Source organism: Loxodonta africana, chromosome 7, assembly GCF_030014295.1.
Source record: "Loxodonta africana isolate mLoxAfr1 chromosome 7, mLoxAfr1.hap2, whole genome shotgun sequence".
Classification (NCBI taxonomy): Eukaryota; Metazoa; Chordata; class Mammalia; order Proboscidea; family Elephantidae; genus Loxodonta; species Loxodonta africana.
This window is the reverse complement of record NC_087348.1, coordinates 113,360,927-113,375,372: the sequence shown is the minus strand read 5'-3', so window position 1 is coordinate 113,375,372 and position 14,446 is coordinate 113,360,927. Positions and strand designations below refer to the sequence as shown.

General features: G+C 43.0%; 1 protein-coding gene across 1 annotated transcript in view; it reads right to left on the bottom strand.

Annotated features, from left to right (window-relative positions):
- HEPHL1 (hephaestin like 1) overlaps positions 1–13,846 on the bottom strand; it is a 109,657-nt gene extending 95,811 nt beyond the window's left edge. Inside the window, exon 1 of the mRNA XM_064288828.1 lies at positions 13,680–13,846. Coding sequence (XP_064144898.1) covers positions 13,680–13,846 — 167 coding nt within the window. The remainder of the gene's footprint in view (positions 1–13,679) is intronic.
- Positions 13,847–14,446: the final 600 nt, after the last annotated feature.

The following is a 14,446-nucleotide window of genomic DNA, read 5'->3' as shown; positions in this document are numbered from 1 at the left end:
CTTATAGAGTAAGCCTCATCTGATGGTCCACCCCTGGACTTTTGAATTATGTAACTCAGTAAATTCCTTCTTGGTTTAAGCACACTTCAAACTGGGTATTCATGACTTACAGCTCAAAGTGTCCTGACTGGTGCAGCATTTTTAGAAAAGGAAGCTTAAAAGATGCATATGTGACCCACAGTAAACTACAAATGGTCTAGGGTGAATTGAGCCTGAGATGCCAGTTGGGGAGATGTAAGACTCTGGGCAAGAAAATATGAACCCAGATCAGGAAAGACCTTGTAGGCTATGTCAAGGAGCTGAAAGCTGTGGAGAGCATGCTTCCTCCTTTCCAGCTTCCTTATGGCCAGAACACAAATATGGTAGTGAGCCATCTTGGATAATGCAGATGAGGCAACAACTTATGGGAGGCAGAGCAACAAGATGGGAAGAAGCTGTGTCTATGCACCAGACTGTTACTTAAGAGAAAAAATAAATCTCTATCTTGTTTGTTGCTGTTGTTAGGTGTGGTCAAGTTGGTTCTGACTCATAGCGACCCTATGTACAACAGAACAAAACACTGCCTGGTCCTGCTTCATCCTCACAATCTTTGCCATGTTTGAGCCCACTGCTGCAGCCACTGTGTCAATTCATCTTGTTGAGAATCTTCTTTTTTTTTCAATGATCGTCTACCTTACGAAACACGATGCCCTTCTCCAGGGACTAGTCCCTCCTGATAACATGTGCAAAGTACATGAGACGAAGTCTTGCCACCCTTGCTTCTAAGGAGCATTCTGGATGTACTTCTTCCAGGATAGATTTGTTCATTCTTCTGGCAGTCCATGGTATATTCAATACCCTTCTTCAACAGAGCTGCTATTGTGTTGGCCTCTGTTACAGCAGCCAAATCTATGTCTTAACTAATACACTTAGTCTCTACACTCTCAATTTGTCATGTGATCGCTGGAGCTGAGACACCTCGGTGTCATTTATCATCAAAAAATAGTAACCGATATGTGGGTGCCATATGTCACATGTTGAAGAGAATCATTCACAAAGAACCCAGTCCCTCTCCAGGAAACTTCCATTCAAAGGCAGTGGTTGACAAAGTCTTTCTGTAAAGGGCCAAACAGTAAATATCTTAGGCTTTCTGGGACAGTCTCTGTTGTTCAGCTCTGCTGCTGTAACACAAAATCAGCCATAGGCAAGATGTAAGTGAATGTGTTTGTGTTCCAATAAAACTTTATTTAAAAAATAGGTAGCAGGCTGGATTTGGTCCATGGGCTGTAGATTGCAAACTCCTGTTCTAAGTGATAAAAAGACCAAGATCAGATGCTATTACACGGAAAATTACAAACTGTTGAGTATTTGATTTCAACTCTCCTTTCTCCATCTTATCCATTCATTATTATGGATTTAGCCATATATTATACTTATTTTCATCTGCTTTAAGTTAAAATACACATACATTTTTAGCTTTTTCAAATGTCACGATTAGTCATTTTAACATCTACAGTGTTTCACTGAATTAATGTCCTATAACTTAAACCTCCTACTGTGAGAACTGAAGTTGCTGTTTGCTTCTCTGATCTCTTAAATATCGTTATTTTATTTTCTACTCTAAGCAACTCCTACCTGCTTTCATCACCCATATGACTTCTGTTTTTCCCTTTCCCATTTATTATACTTTCTATTCCCTTTAATCCACTTTCAATAACTCAATCATTCTTATAATTCATTCAAGAAACGTACTAAGTATCTATCACGGGTTATTCAGGACTTCCCTTTTCTACCGTTCTGCAACCTCCCCAAACTTTTCTGATTTTTTTTTTTCTCTTTCCCAATTCTTCCCACCAGAAGCCTATCCCAGCCTTTCCTAAAAGGGTATGAATCAATGTTTGTAATAGGCTAAGTAGACAGCCCACTCTGGGCCAAAATGAACAATTCATGCAGTTCTGTCCATTGCAGGTCCACAGTGAAGTCAGCATAATTCTAGGAAGGTTAGACCACTTGTATCTAGAACATTCTAGAAGATCATCTATGACATGGCAGGGATGGGCCTAACCAGAGAAAGGCTGCTACCCCAGGAATCATAGGGCCAGCCCTTCCAGAGGCAGAAAGCCCTCTCTCCCCACAGCTAGAGGACTCGTTTTCCAATCTGGATAATGAATCAACAAGACAAGAATCCTGTTGTAATGGTCACAGAGAATTACAATGATTTTGATAGCAAAACCTGCTGTTGTGTCTCGTCAAGCCCATTCTGACTCATAGCGACCGCATATGACAGAGTAGAACTGCCCCATAGGGTTTTTTGGGCTATAATCTTTACAGGAGCAGATTGCCACATCTTTCTCCCATGCAGCTGCTGGGTGGGTTCGAATCACCAACCTTTCAGATAGCAGCCAAGCTGTTAACCATTGCACCACCAGGGCATCTGAATAGACCTAAATATTCCTCAATTAGTGACGGGGTAAATTATGGCATGTTCACATCACATAGCCATAAAAAAGAATAACGTTGTTATACCGGTGTGATTACCAAGATACTAAATGAAAAAAAGCAAACTGCAGAACAGCAATGTAAAGTATGATCTGATTTGTCTTTTTTTAACTGATGTACATATATGTATGTACAACAAAAAAAAACAACAAAAACATCTGAAAAGTGGCAAGAGCAACCACTAAAGTGGAACCTCTGGACAATGGCGCTGAGGTCCCAGGCAGGAGTGAGAAGGTGAGTGGTTTGCTTTTACTCATCCTCCTTTCTACCATGGGAGTGTTTTACTCTGTACCTACATATCCACGTTGACAGTAAAAACAAGCTCATATTTTATTTAGAAAAGAGACCCTAGGCTGTTTGGCTACCAAAGGGCTGAAGTTCTCTTGTGTGCCTTCTACCTTTAGAAGCAAAGGTACCACCATAAAGCCATGCCCACACCCTGGGGTACATTCTTCTCCAAAGGGGGGACTGGCATCCTAAGCGGGGAGCACAGCACCTGTCCACAGAGTTGGAGGGAAAAGAATGCTGGCTCAGCCTTGGGCTTGACAAGTCCGTCCTCCAAGGCACTGGGACTAAGGTCTTGAGCCCTCTAAGGAACTGGAAGTAAGGTCTGGAGCCCTTCCAGACTTACTCTGTGCTCTCTGCCTCTGTGTATCCACTAAGCCTACACATTATGCATTAGTAAGAGTAGAACAGAAGCTCCAGTCCTTATGAGTTGTAGAAAAGGCAATTTTTGCCCAAGAAATAAAGCAAGGGAATAACTTCAAGGGAGCATCCAAAGGAAGCAACCTCTGATTTGATTTAAGTAGAGTGTGTTCATCAGAATGCAGGGTTGGTGAGCTGTGTGTTGTTATAGTGTAGCCTTATGACGTCCCCATTGAGAGGGACTACCCCTTGGGGACCTCCACAACCTACATTCTAACATTTTGACTCAAGCTGGGGAGATGTCTATTTCCTCACATGAAGGAATCCAGTTGGGTTGGGAAGTTTCACGTTAACAACTGCTTTATAGACAAAATGCGGGTTCACAATGCCCAAGCTGCCAAGACCTGAGGGCAGTCCTATGAAGGGAGAAACCTTCCAAAAGCAGGCAAGATTAAAACCATTGCCAGAACAAACCCCCCTGTGGGAATTATGTAATAGTGCAGAGGGAGACTTCCGGGTAGATTCTGGGGAGTTCCCAGCTCACAGGTAGTGTGATCACCTCATCTCACCAGCACCCCCCAACAGGATCTGGATCTTTTAGTGGGATTTTTCCCATTCCTCATCATTGAACCATTGGTGAACACCCACTATGTATGGAACATTAAGCTGGAAATGGTGGCTGAGATGTATTCATCTCATTCCTGACATGAAAGACACTTACCACCTGATTAGGAAGACAAACCACCACCCATCTGTCAGTTTGTCACATCATAGTGGCTTTTGTGATGCTGTGATGATGGAAGCTATGCCACCAGTATTTCAAATACCGGCAAGGTCACCGTGGTGGAGAGATTTCAGCGGAGCTTCTGAAACAGGCTGCTCGGCCATATTTTGAACAGTACCTGAGCCAATTTTTTTCCTTCTTTCTTCTTTCTCTCCTTTCCCATCCCTAGTCCATCCCTGCCTCCAAGTAAGATCCTGATGTTAACTCCCCAAATGGTTAAGAGTTAACCAATGTTTCCTCTAAGACTGTGGAAAACAAGTGATATTGATCTAAGCCTGTCAAAGAAGACGAAGGATGGCGCCAGCTACCCCCTGAGTTGATGGGATAATGGCAGGAAAAGATCCACATGTTTGAGTTGCGACCACCAAAACCAGACAGAAGAAAGAGAGCGCACATTCCACAAGACCCTAAAACTTATGGCCCCTTTCCCTTAAAAACCTGAACCCATCGGTAGTCTGGGGAGACAGACAACTTTAGGAGGAGATCATTCCCCTCTGTCTCCATATACCGGTGTATCTAATAAAGCTCTTGCTACCCACCTCACGCCTGTCTCAAGAATTGGCTATTTGCGGCAGGCAGCTCTAACTCACGAAATTGCGGTAACACTTCCAGACTCAGACAGATTAGGAAGAAAGGCCTGGCAATCTACTTCTGAAAATGAGCCAACAAAAATCTTTTGGATCACAAGACAACACTGTCTAAATCCATAGCTTTGGCCATGTCATCCGAAGGGATCAATAGCTGGAGGAAGCTATCATGTTTGGTGAAGACGGCCAGAGAGAGCAAGGAAGACCCTAAGACCCTCAGTGAGATGTATTGGCACGATAGCCTCAACTGTGGGCTTGAACGTGCTGGCAATTGTAAGGACTTCTTGTATGTAACGTAGCCATGAGTTGGCAGCTATCTATCTATCGAGACAAAAAATATGTATTGGAGAATAAATAGTAGCTCACCACTTTACATGTTAAGTACCAATTAAATAGTGAAGACCCTGATTGTTGGAGGGTTCTGTTAGCTATAACAGAGAAGATAGAACGCCAGCGAATGGGAAGGAAACCAGTAACGATGGGCTGCAAAGTAACACCAGCAAAAGGTGTGGTCAGAGCTAACGTGTGAGATCATTATAGTCACAATACTGACAACCAACATTGAGAACAGATTTGAGAGGAGACACTGCTCACTGAGGAGAAACAGGACTGGATTGGGACAAGTGCCACTTGGCAAAAAGAAGGGTGGTGATGGTAATCATTACACATTGCAACTCAGTATAGCCACACCCTCCCTAATTAGATTAATAATTTTTTAAAACCTTCCAGACTATGAGCTGCTACACACATTCTTTTACCCTGGTTTCCCAGCACCACCTTGGTTTTAAGTTCTTCTTTCTCTCACTTCATTTCCACAGAAGCTCCTTGGAACACACATGACAACTCATGGCGACCCTACGTGTGTCAAAGTAGAGCTGCGCTCCACAGGTTTTTGAGTGGCTGATTTTTTGGAAGTAGATTTCCACCTTTTCTGAGGTGCCTGTGGGTAGACTTAAGCCTCTAACCTGTCAGTCAGCAGTTATGCATGTCAACTGTACCACCCAGGGACAGATCACACATTAAAAAAAAAAAACCAAAAAACCTGCTGCCAATGAGTCAATTTCAACTCATAATGACTATATAGCACAGAGCAGAACTGCCCCACAGGGTTTCCAAGGAGTGGCTGGTGGATTTGGTTAGCAGCCTGAGCTCTTTTGGTTAGCAGCCTGAGCTCTTAACCATGGAATCCACACAGTAAAGGGGAAAGAGGATGAGCTTGAATCTCAGTTCCCCCACTTCCTGGCTATGAGATCTTGGGGAAGTAACTTAACCTCTCTGAACCCCAGGTTCCTCAGCTGTAAATCACTGACCATGATAGGGCTATTGTGAGGATTAAAGGAAATAAAGAGTGGAAACCCACACACAGCATCTGGGATAGTGCGTGCTCAATCATTTCTGGCAAAACTCTAATCAGAAAAGAGGAATATACAGCTATTTGAGGAAGTCTTTTCCACAGAGCTCTTGCTTTCCAGAGATCTCCTTGAGACAGAAGAGTTACAATAATGGCTAGCATTTATTGAGGGCTAACGAAGTGCCAGGCAGCATATCTGTGCATTGAGAGGTCCCATGTCATTTGAGTCTCCCAATACCCTCTGTGCTAGGTTGATAGTGGCTCCCAGCAACATGTCTACATCCTAGTCCCCAGAACCTCTGAGGCTTTGGGAAGAGTGCCTTTGCAGATGTGACTAGATTAAGGATTTTGAGATGAGAAGATGATCCTGGATTATCTGGATGGGGTATAAATGCCAGCAAAAATGTCCTTATAAGAAAGAGGCAAAAGGATATTAGATGCACATAGAAGAGAAGGCCATGTGAAGACAGAGGCAGAGATTGGATTGATGCATCCACAAGCCAAGGAATGTTGGCAGCCACCAGACGCTAGAAGAGGCAAGGGACAGATTCTCTTCCTTAGAGCCTCCAGATGGAGTGTGGCCCTACACCTTCATTTCAGATTGGTGGCCTCCAGAACTGTGAGAGAATAAATTTCTGTTTTTTAAGCCACCCAGTTCTTGTTAATTTGTTGCAGCAACCACAGGAAACTAATATACCCCTGAAGCAAGTACTTTCATTGCCTCCGTTTTACTGATGAGAAAACTAAGGCAAAGAGAGATACAATTTCTTGCTGAGAAAGTAGAGCAAGAATTGTAAGCTTGTCAGTTGATGCCAGGTCCTACACTTCACCAGCAAGCCAGGCTGCCTTGGCATCCCTGGTAACCTGCTGCTGGGCTACCCGTCCTGTGCCTCCTGGTCACCCTGACCAAGGAAGGTTTTTGAATAGAAGAGCCATGCACATAAAGCCAGTGCCTGGAACATTGCACGGGCTGAATTAGCTATTATATTGTGTGTGAGGTCTCAGATCCCACTAACCAGGCTTTGTGGCTCCACTATACAAAGATGGGAAAAAGGATGAAGGGGACTAAGAGCATGCTTGTGAATGATGGACAAGAAGGAAGAACTGAGATAGGAGAGGGTGGCAGGGACGGCCAGCTGCTTTCCAGTATTCATGCCTCCTTTCTTCCTTAGTAATAGAATTCTGATTTTATTCAGGCAGAAAAGCATGTAGCTAAAACTCCCTTTGTGGCTAGGGGTATCCCATGAGATATGAGTGGAATTGGTTGGGTGGGATTTCCATAGTGACCCTTTAAAGGGGCTAATACCGCAGGAATCATGCTCCTTCTGTTTCCTCTTCTCCTTTTTCCTTCCTGGAACATAAAGCTGACAGCTGATGTTCCAGCAGCCACCTTGTAACCATGACCATCCTTGACAAGGGAAGCTACATGCTAAGGATGGTGGACCAAAAAGACTGACAGTCCCTGAGACCCTACCATACCATTTCTACTGCCCATCAGGATTTCTTTTACAAGAGAATACAAAACCCTGATTTGTTTAAGCCAATGTATTTTGGTCTCTGCTGGCCATCCAAAAAACAAAGGCAATCTGTAATTGACATAGGGAATATCAGAAGCTCCAAAAGACTCACATGGCATCAGGCCCAACACATGATTTTTGATGCTGATAAGATAGAAATTGAGATTTGAAAGTCACCATCCATCTAAATCAAGCCCTGATGAGACGATATCCTTCCCTTTATTTCAAAGCTTACAAAAGCCCCTCACTTCCCCCTACCTGCTTCCTCACAGTTCAGCCTTCTTTCAGATAGTCACGTGGGTCTCCCCTTCATTCCCATCCTAGGACCTGCTCCTAGGAGTACTCAACCCTCTGCCATCAACAGTAATGTGGTTAGGTAAACACCCTCTACTAGACCCTACAAATTTGGGGTTTGAGCAGTGGTTAACCTCACCAACAGCCAACAGCGGTTCTGCCCATGAGTTAGCACCTGTGAGAAACCCTGCATCTCACTGGGAAGAAAAGGCCTGTATGTCTGTTGGTTGTCTAATGAAGTCTACGGTAAGAATTGTGACTTTAAAGAAGGTAATCCCACTCTGGTTCCATTAAAGCCCAGGCTTTACCACCAAAGCACAGTCACACCTTAATTAAGTTCTTTATGAGCCTGAGCAGGACTGGCATTAATGGATCAAAATGCTGACACCACCCCCCGGCAAATCAAAGGAGCTCGGTGTCCCCATTAAACCCAGCAAGAAGGAGAAGGAAAAGGAGGGGGAGAAAAAGGAAGAGAATGAGAATACTCATCTGGAGAAAATATTTCTGTATAGAGTATAACTCCTAAGCCCTGTACTTTCTAGGAAATATTAGTGCTTACGGTCTCAATTATATTTTCTAACCGTATTTATCAAACAAAGGTACCAAGTTGGACAGCTACATTGTACCATCTGATTGAAGTCAAGTCTCAGTGATATGATTTCAACCATTTATTTTCTTTCTCATCCTGTAAATCAGATCTATTAAGCTCTTGGCATGGTCTAACATTGGCTCCCAAACTTTTTTACATTACTGAATCTTTGGCACCCACCCTCTTATTCAGCTAATTTTTGCCCATTCTCCTGTTCAATGATAAAACAACCAAAAAAACTGAACTGGCAAAGTCATTCGTTTTTGCCCTAATGATTCCAAGCGCCCAGTCCTATGCTGAGTTCTCCATGTGATGCTGTCACTGAAGAAGCTCCGTGTAGGGGAGAGGATTATTAGATATATGCTGGACCTTTCTCTCTACCACCATGGAGCTTACACTCCAGCTGCAGAGAACAGCAATGCAAGGAGAAGAAAATGCTGGGGCCAAGTGCATGGCAGAGACACCAAATTCTCTGAAGTGTAGGAAGGGAAAATATCAGAATAAGCCAGGGTTACAGAGAAAGGCTTCATGCATGCATGAAATAAGGAATTGGAGATAGTTCTTGAAGGACAGAAGAAAACAAATGGGTGAAGAGAAATACAGAATACTTCAAACATTGTCACATATTTCTACTATCAGTCTCAGGTGTTCTCTAATTCCAGTTCCTAAGATGGAACATTTATAAATCATTTAGGTCTTTTCATTCACTGTTGCAAACATCTTCCTATAACTGGCAAGTCAGGTAAGATGTTTTTCATTCTGTTTCAAGAATTATTTCTGACACCTTAGAAGTCCACTTTTTAAGTAATTTTAGGAATTATATTTCAACTCCCTTGTTACACAGACTAAGAAATTGATATTCAGATTATGTAACACGTTCAAGGTCACATAGCAAGTTGCGGACAAAGTAAGAACTAGAATCAGGTCTCCTGATTCCTCTTCCACTATTTCCATTCATAGTGGAACATTAGTCAGCTGGTTGTCTTAGGCCTCTACATATTAGGCATGTCTCTAAGTCTGAATATCCTGAACAGCAGACCACCCTCAGAAATGCAGTCTACTCATCCTGCGGAGCTGTGTAAGAGGGTATGATTTTGTCGCCAAGATAACCTGTCCTGCCCATGGGAAAATGGCACAATGCAGAGTATACATGCTGTACTCCATAGATATAACAAGATCACTATCTGTGATGTGTGTCCTGTGGTCTCCAAGCAAGGGTCAGCAACCCACCATAACCGTGCCATCTTAAGGCACTTGCCTTGAGCCACTCCCTGCCTCAACCATTAGTCCCTTGCTGACATGGATGCTGATAAAAGTCAATATTCACTGCATGCTCACCGAGGGTCCCCTTTCAAGAGTCAGGAGTCAGCCCTGCTCAAACTCTGCCTCACTGCATACCAGAAGGAAACATCTGGGCACTTTGGCATTCCATGTAGGACACAGTAGCATGCCAGCTGCTTCTAAAGGAGTTCTCTCATATGGAACCACAGAATTTGTTAAACCACCTCACTCTAAGGCTGATGCCAAAATAATTGTTTTAGTCATGCCTATTTCCCCTTTCTCTTTTTCACCTTAACTATTTTCATACATTTATTGTACATTCCTCAAAGCACCAACTTCGGGCTGAAATGACCTGTAGAGAACCCCTAAGTTCTTCCTGTCCTGTGGGAACATTCTAGTATCTGAGGTACTTTGGGATTTTGAACAAACCTAGGTAACCAGTTTGGTCACTGACTAGCAGTCTCTCGAGGGGGAGTGACAAGTGAGACTAAGCCTAGCTTTAGTAAGTACTGGGACTTTCTAGAAAGCTTTTATTACTGGAATCCTTGACTAAATTAAACAGAAAGGATCACCCTTCCAAGAAACAGGTTGCATGGTGAAAAGAAATATGAGCTTAGGAAGCAAAGAGACATGAGTTTGGTGCCGGCTCTGCCATTTACTTTGTAAATTCTGGCAAGTACTTAACCTCAGAGCCTCAGCTTCTCATTTGTAAAATGTGAATAATAACATCGGCAAGAAGTGATGTATTAAAAGTCGCTACCAGAATCCCTGGAATCCCTGGGTCAGAACAAGTGCTCGCAGACAGCTACCCAGACACAGGCATTTCAGAAGAAAGATAGAATTTCTGTGATTTTTACTCAACCATATGGAAAGCATTCCATTGTTATATTTAACTTAAAGACTATATTCACGACACTCAATGAACATTCTTGTGTCCAACAGCCGCAAATGCCAACCATTTCCTACTGAGCTCTCTTCAAGGGCAGCAGAGCTCTGGTTTTAGGAAACGTTTCTGGCAATTAGTGTAGCCTTTCAATCCCATGTGCATTTGTCATGGTAAAGACTACAATCACCAATGGTCGGCAAACATCTGATTCAAAGGGGTCAAGAGCTTTTTTTTTTTTTTTTAACTTTTATTAAGCTTCAAGTGAACGTTCACAAATCCAGTCTGTCACATATAAGTTTACATACATCTCACTCCCTACTCCCACTTGCTCTCCCCTTCTTGAGTCAGCCCTTTCAGTCTCTCCTTTCGTGACAATTTTGCCGGCTTCTCTCTCTCTCTATCCTCCCATCCCCCCTCCAGACAAGAGTTGCCAAGACAATCTCAAGCGTCCACCTGATATAATTAGCTCACTCTTCATCAGCGTCTCTCTCCCACCCGCTGACCAGTCCCTTTCATGTCTGATGAGTTGTCTTCGGGGTTGGTTCCTGTCTTGTGCCAATAGAAGGTCTGGGGACCATGGCCGCCAGGATTCCTCTAGTCTCAGTCAGACCATTAAGTTTGGTCTTTTTATGAGAATTTGGGGTCTGTATCCCACTGATCTCCTGCTCCCTCAGGGGTCCTCTGCTGTGCTCCCTGTCAGGGCAGTCATCGATTGTGGCCGGGCACCAACTAGTTCTTCTGGTCTCAGGATGATGTAGGTCTCTGGTTCATGTGGCCCTTTCTGTCTCTTGGGCTCTTAGTTATCGTGTGACCTTGGTGTTCTTCATTTTCCTTTGCTCCAGGTGGGTTGAGACCAATTGATGCATCTTAGACGGCCGCTTGTTAGCATTTAAGACCCCAGACGCCACATTTCAAAGTGGGATGCAGAATGATTTCAAAATAGAATTATTTTGCCAATTGACTTAGAAGTCCCCACAAACCATGTTCCCCAGACCCCCGCCCTTGCTCCGCTGACCTTTGAAGCATTCATTTTATCCCAGAAACTTCTTTGCTTTTGGTCCAGTCCAATAGAGCTGACCTTCCATGTATTGAATGTTGTCTTTCCCTTCACCTAAAGCATTTCTTATCTACTGATTAATCAATAAAAAACCCTCTCCCACCCTCCCTCCCTCCCCCCCTCGTAACCACAAACGTATGTGTTCTTCTCAGGTTTACTATTACTCAAGATCTTATAATAGTGGTCTTATACAATATTTGTCCTTTTGCCTCTGACTAATTTCGCTCAGCATAATGCCTTCCAGGTTCCTCCATGTTATGAAATGTTTCACAGATTTGTCACTGTTCTTTATTGATGCGTAGTATTTCATTGTGTGAATATACCACAATTTATTTACCCATTCATCTGTTGATGGACACCTTGGTTGCTTCCAACTTTTTGCAATTGTAAACAGAGCTGCAATAAACATGGGTGTGCATATATCTGTTTGTATGAAGGCTCTTGTATCTCTAGGGTATATTCCCAGGAGTGGGATTTCTGGGTTGTATGGTAGTTCTATTTCTAACTGTTTAAGATAATGCCAGATAGATTTCCAAAGTGGTTGTACCATTTTACATTCCCACCAGCAGTGTATAAGAGTTCCAATCTCTCCGCAGCCTCTCCAACATTTATTATTTTGTGTTTTTTGGATTAATGCCAGCCTTGCTGGTGTGAGATGGAATCTCATCGTAGTTTTAATTTGCATTTCTCTAATGGCTAATGATCGTGAGCATTTTCTCATGTATCTGTTGGCTGCCTGAATATCTTCTTTAGTGAAATGTGTGTTCATATCCTTTGCCCACTTTTTGACTGGGTTGTTTGTCTTTTTGTGGTTGAGTTTTGACAGAATCATGTAGATTTTAGAGATCAGGCGCTGGTCAGAGATGTCATAGCTGAAAATTCTTTCCCAGTCTGTAGGTGGTCTTTTTACTCTTTTGGTGAAGTCTTTAGATGAGCATAGGTGTTTGATTTTTAGGAGCTCCCAGTTATCGGGTTTTCAAGAGCTTTTTTTTAAAGGAACAGCCCTTGTGGACATTAAATTTCCTGGTATAAAACTAAGCTTAGGCAACAATCCTTCTTGGTAGTCTGGCTGGCATGAGCATCATCCATCCCTCTTTAGTAAGTGACACATGATTATGCCAACTTTGTGTTCTTAGAGCTGGTAGAAAACCTGAAAACCATGCGTCCAAGCCAACTGAATCTTTGATCTTTCCCAGAAAGCAGGGGGACCTGGCTTTTGAAGTTTTATTTGCAAACCCTGCTCTGTTCCTGAATCTTGGCAGCTAATCTCATCTTTAGGAAATGGAATTTGGATGTTAAATGCAATGAGATCTGCCTATCAGAAAAGAAGCACACGCCCAAACATCCATCAGAGGTTGACAAAACATGTTGAAAGGTGTTCTAAGAAACATAAAGTTGAAAATATGCATGAAAGTTTCTGGAACTAGGAGGTGACTTCCTTTAGAAGGAGCTCTAGGGAACAAATAAGATTTAAGACATCAGATCCTAGAGGGAGGAGAGCAAGGACTATCTTCTGGGGAGACGAAAAAAATTAGGGACATAGAACACTCCAGTACAATCTCACCCAACTGTGCCATGGATTCTAGGAATTGACCTCAGAATGAATGAGTCAGGGCTTGAACAAGCCTCTCACACCAGTGAAATTGCCATTTCTAAGGAAATGCAAAGAAATTCTCAAAATACCAGCCAAATCTATTGTAACTTCCCCTTTTTAAAAAAAAAAAAAAAATTACAAGACCAAAAATATCTGCCTATACTATACTTGTCTCCAGTTATGACATTTTTTGTGTGTGTTTATACCAGTGAAGACTTCTTGACAATTCTCAAGTTTTCATCCCAAATGTTATCATTTTTGTTGTTTCTTTTTTTAGTTAAAAAAAAAAAAAGAGTCCAGAATTCCTTGTAAGTTACTAGTGTGGCGCCTAGTGAAAAGTTGCTTTTTATAAAGTGAACCGTTGTCCAAAATACCTGTTTGTGCATATGGCTCTTCACAGACAAGGTCCCTAGCCTCAATGAATAGATGGAACTAAAATTATTTCTCTCAAATTATAGACCCACCCATACTAGGGCTCTCCAGGCAAAAGCAAACCCCCTCCTGTTGGTCTAGACCAACTCACACCCATTACGACCACCCATGAGATACAACCTTCCCCACGCAGAGTCAAAAGGAGTCAAACCCAGGAGTCTGTGGGGACTCCAAATTCACTCACTTGTCTTCTGCGAAGCTTTTCCCAGTAATAACGTTCTTCCCTTGGGGTACATAATTCCAGTATTCTTCCACAATCCCAATATGGTATGTTCTGGTAACTGTGCCAACCAGCCCAGACAGACCCAGGAATGTGAGAAGGATGCAGCCAGCCTGCTGCTCCCGAGGCATTTGTATATGTAACTCAGGCAGCAACCTGCAGAGGAGACAACCCTGCCTGTCCCTCCCTGTCGCTCAGACCTAGTTATAAATAAGGAATGGATAAGCCCCAGCTCCTCCTCCCAGGTAGCTTGGGGTTGGGACAGAGGCTGACGACTTGTGTAAGCACAGCAAGCACGATGGAGGAGTTGCTATGATGACAAAATTTTGCCTGTCATTCAAGAAACGTGATCTGGCTTATTTATTCACTGCCCAAGCTAAACCGGCCTGTTTGTGTAAATTTTGGTGCACTTTGTCTTTGCCAGGATGGCAGTGTAACAACTTGGGCTGATGGGTATCCTCTGTTCTTCCTGTCTTTTTCTCCACACCTATTACGGGAACATTAAAATTTGGAAACTGGGCTGGCCTGAATGGAGCATCAGGAAATACCCCATCTCTGTCACCTTTGTCAGGAAGTCAGGGGGTGATGCAACTTGTTTTTATGAGGCTACATGAAACAATCAACTCACATCGTAAAGTTTGTAACAACATTATAAAGCCCCACTAATTCTCCATTTGAGCATGCACCGTGTCCCCCAAATTCTCTCCATTAAACGCCACCAATAAACATAA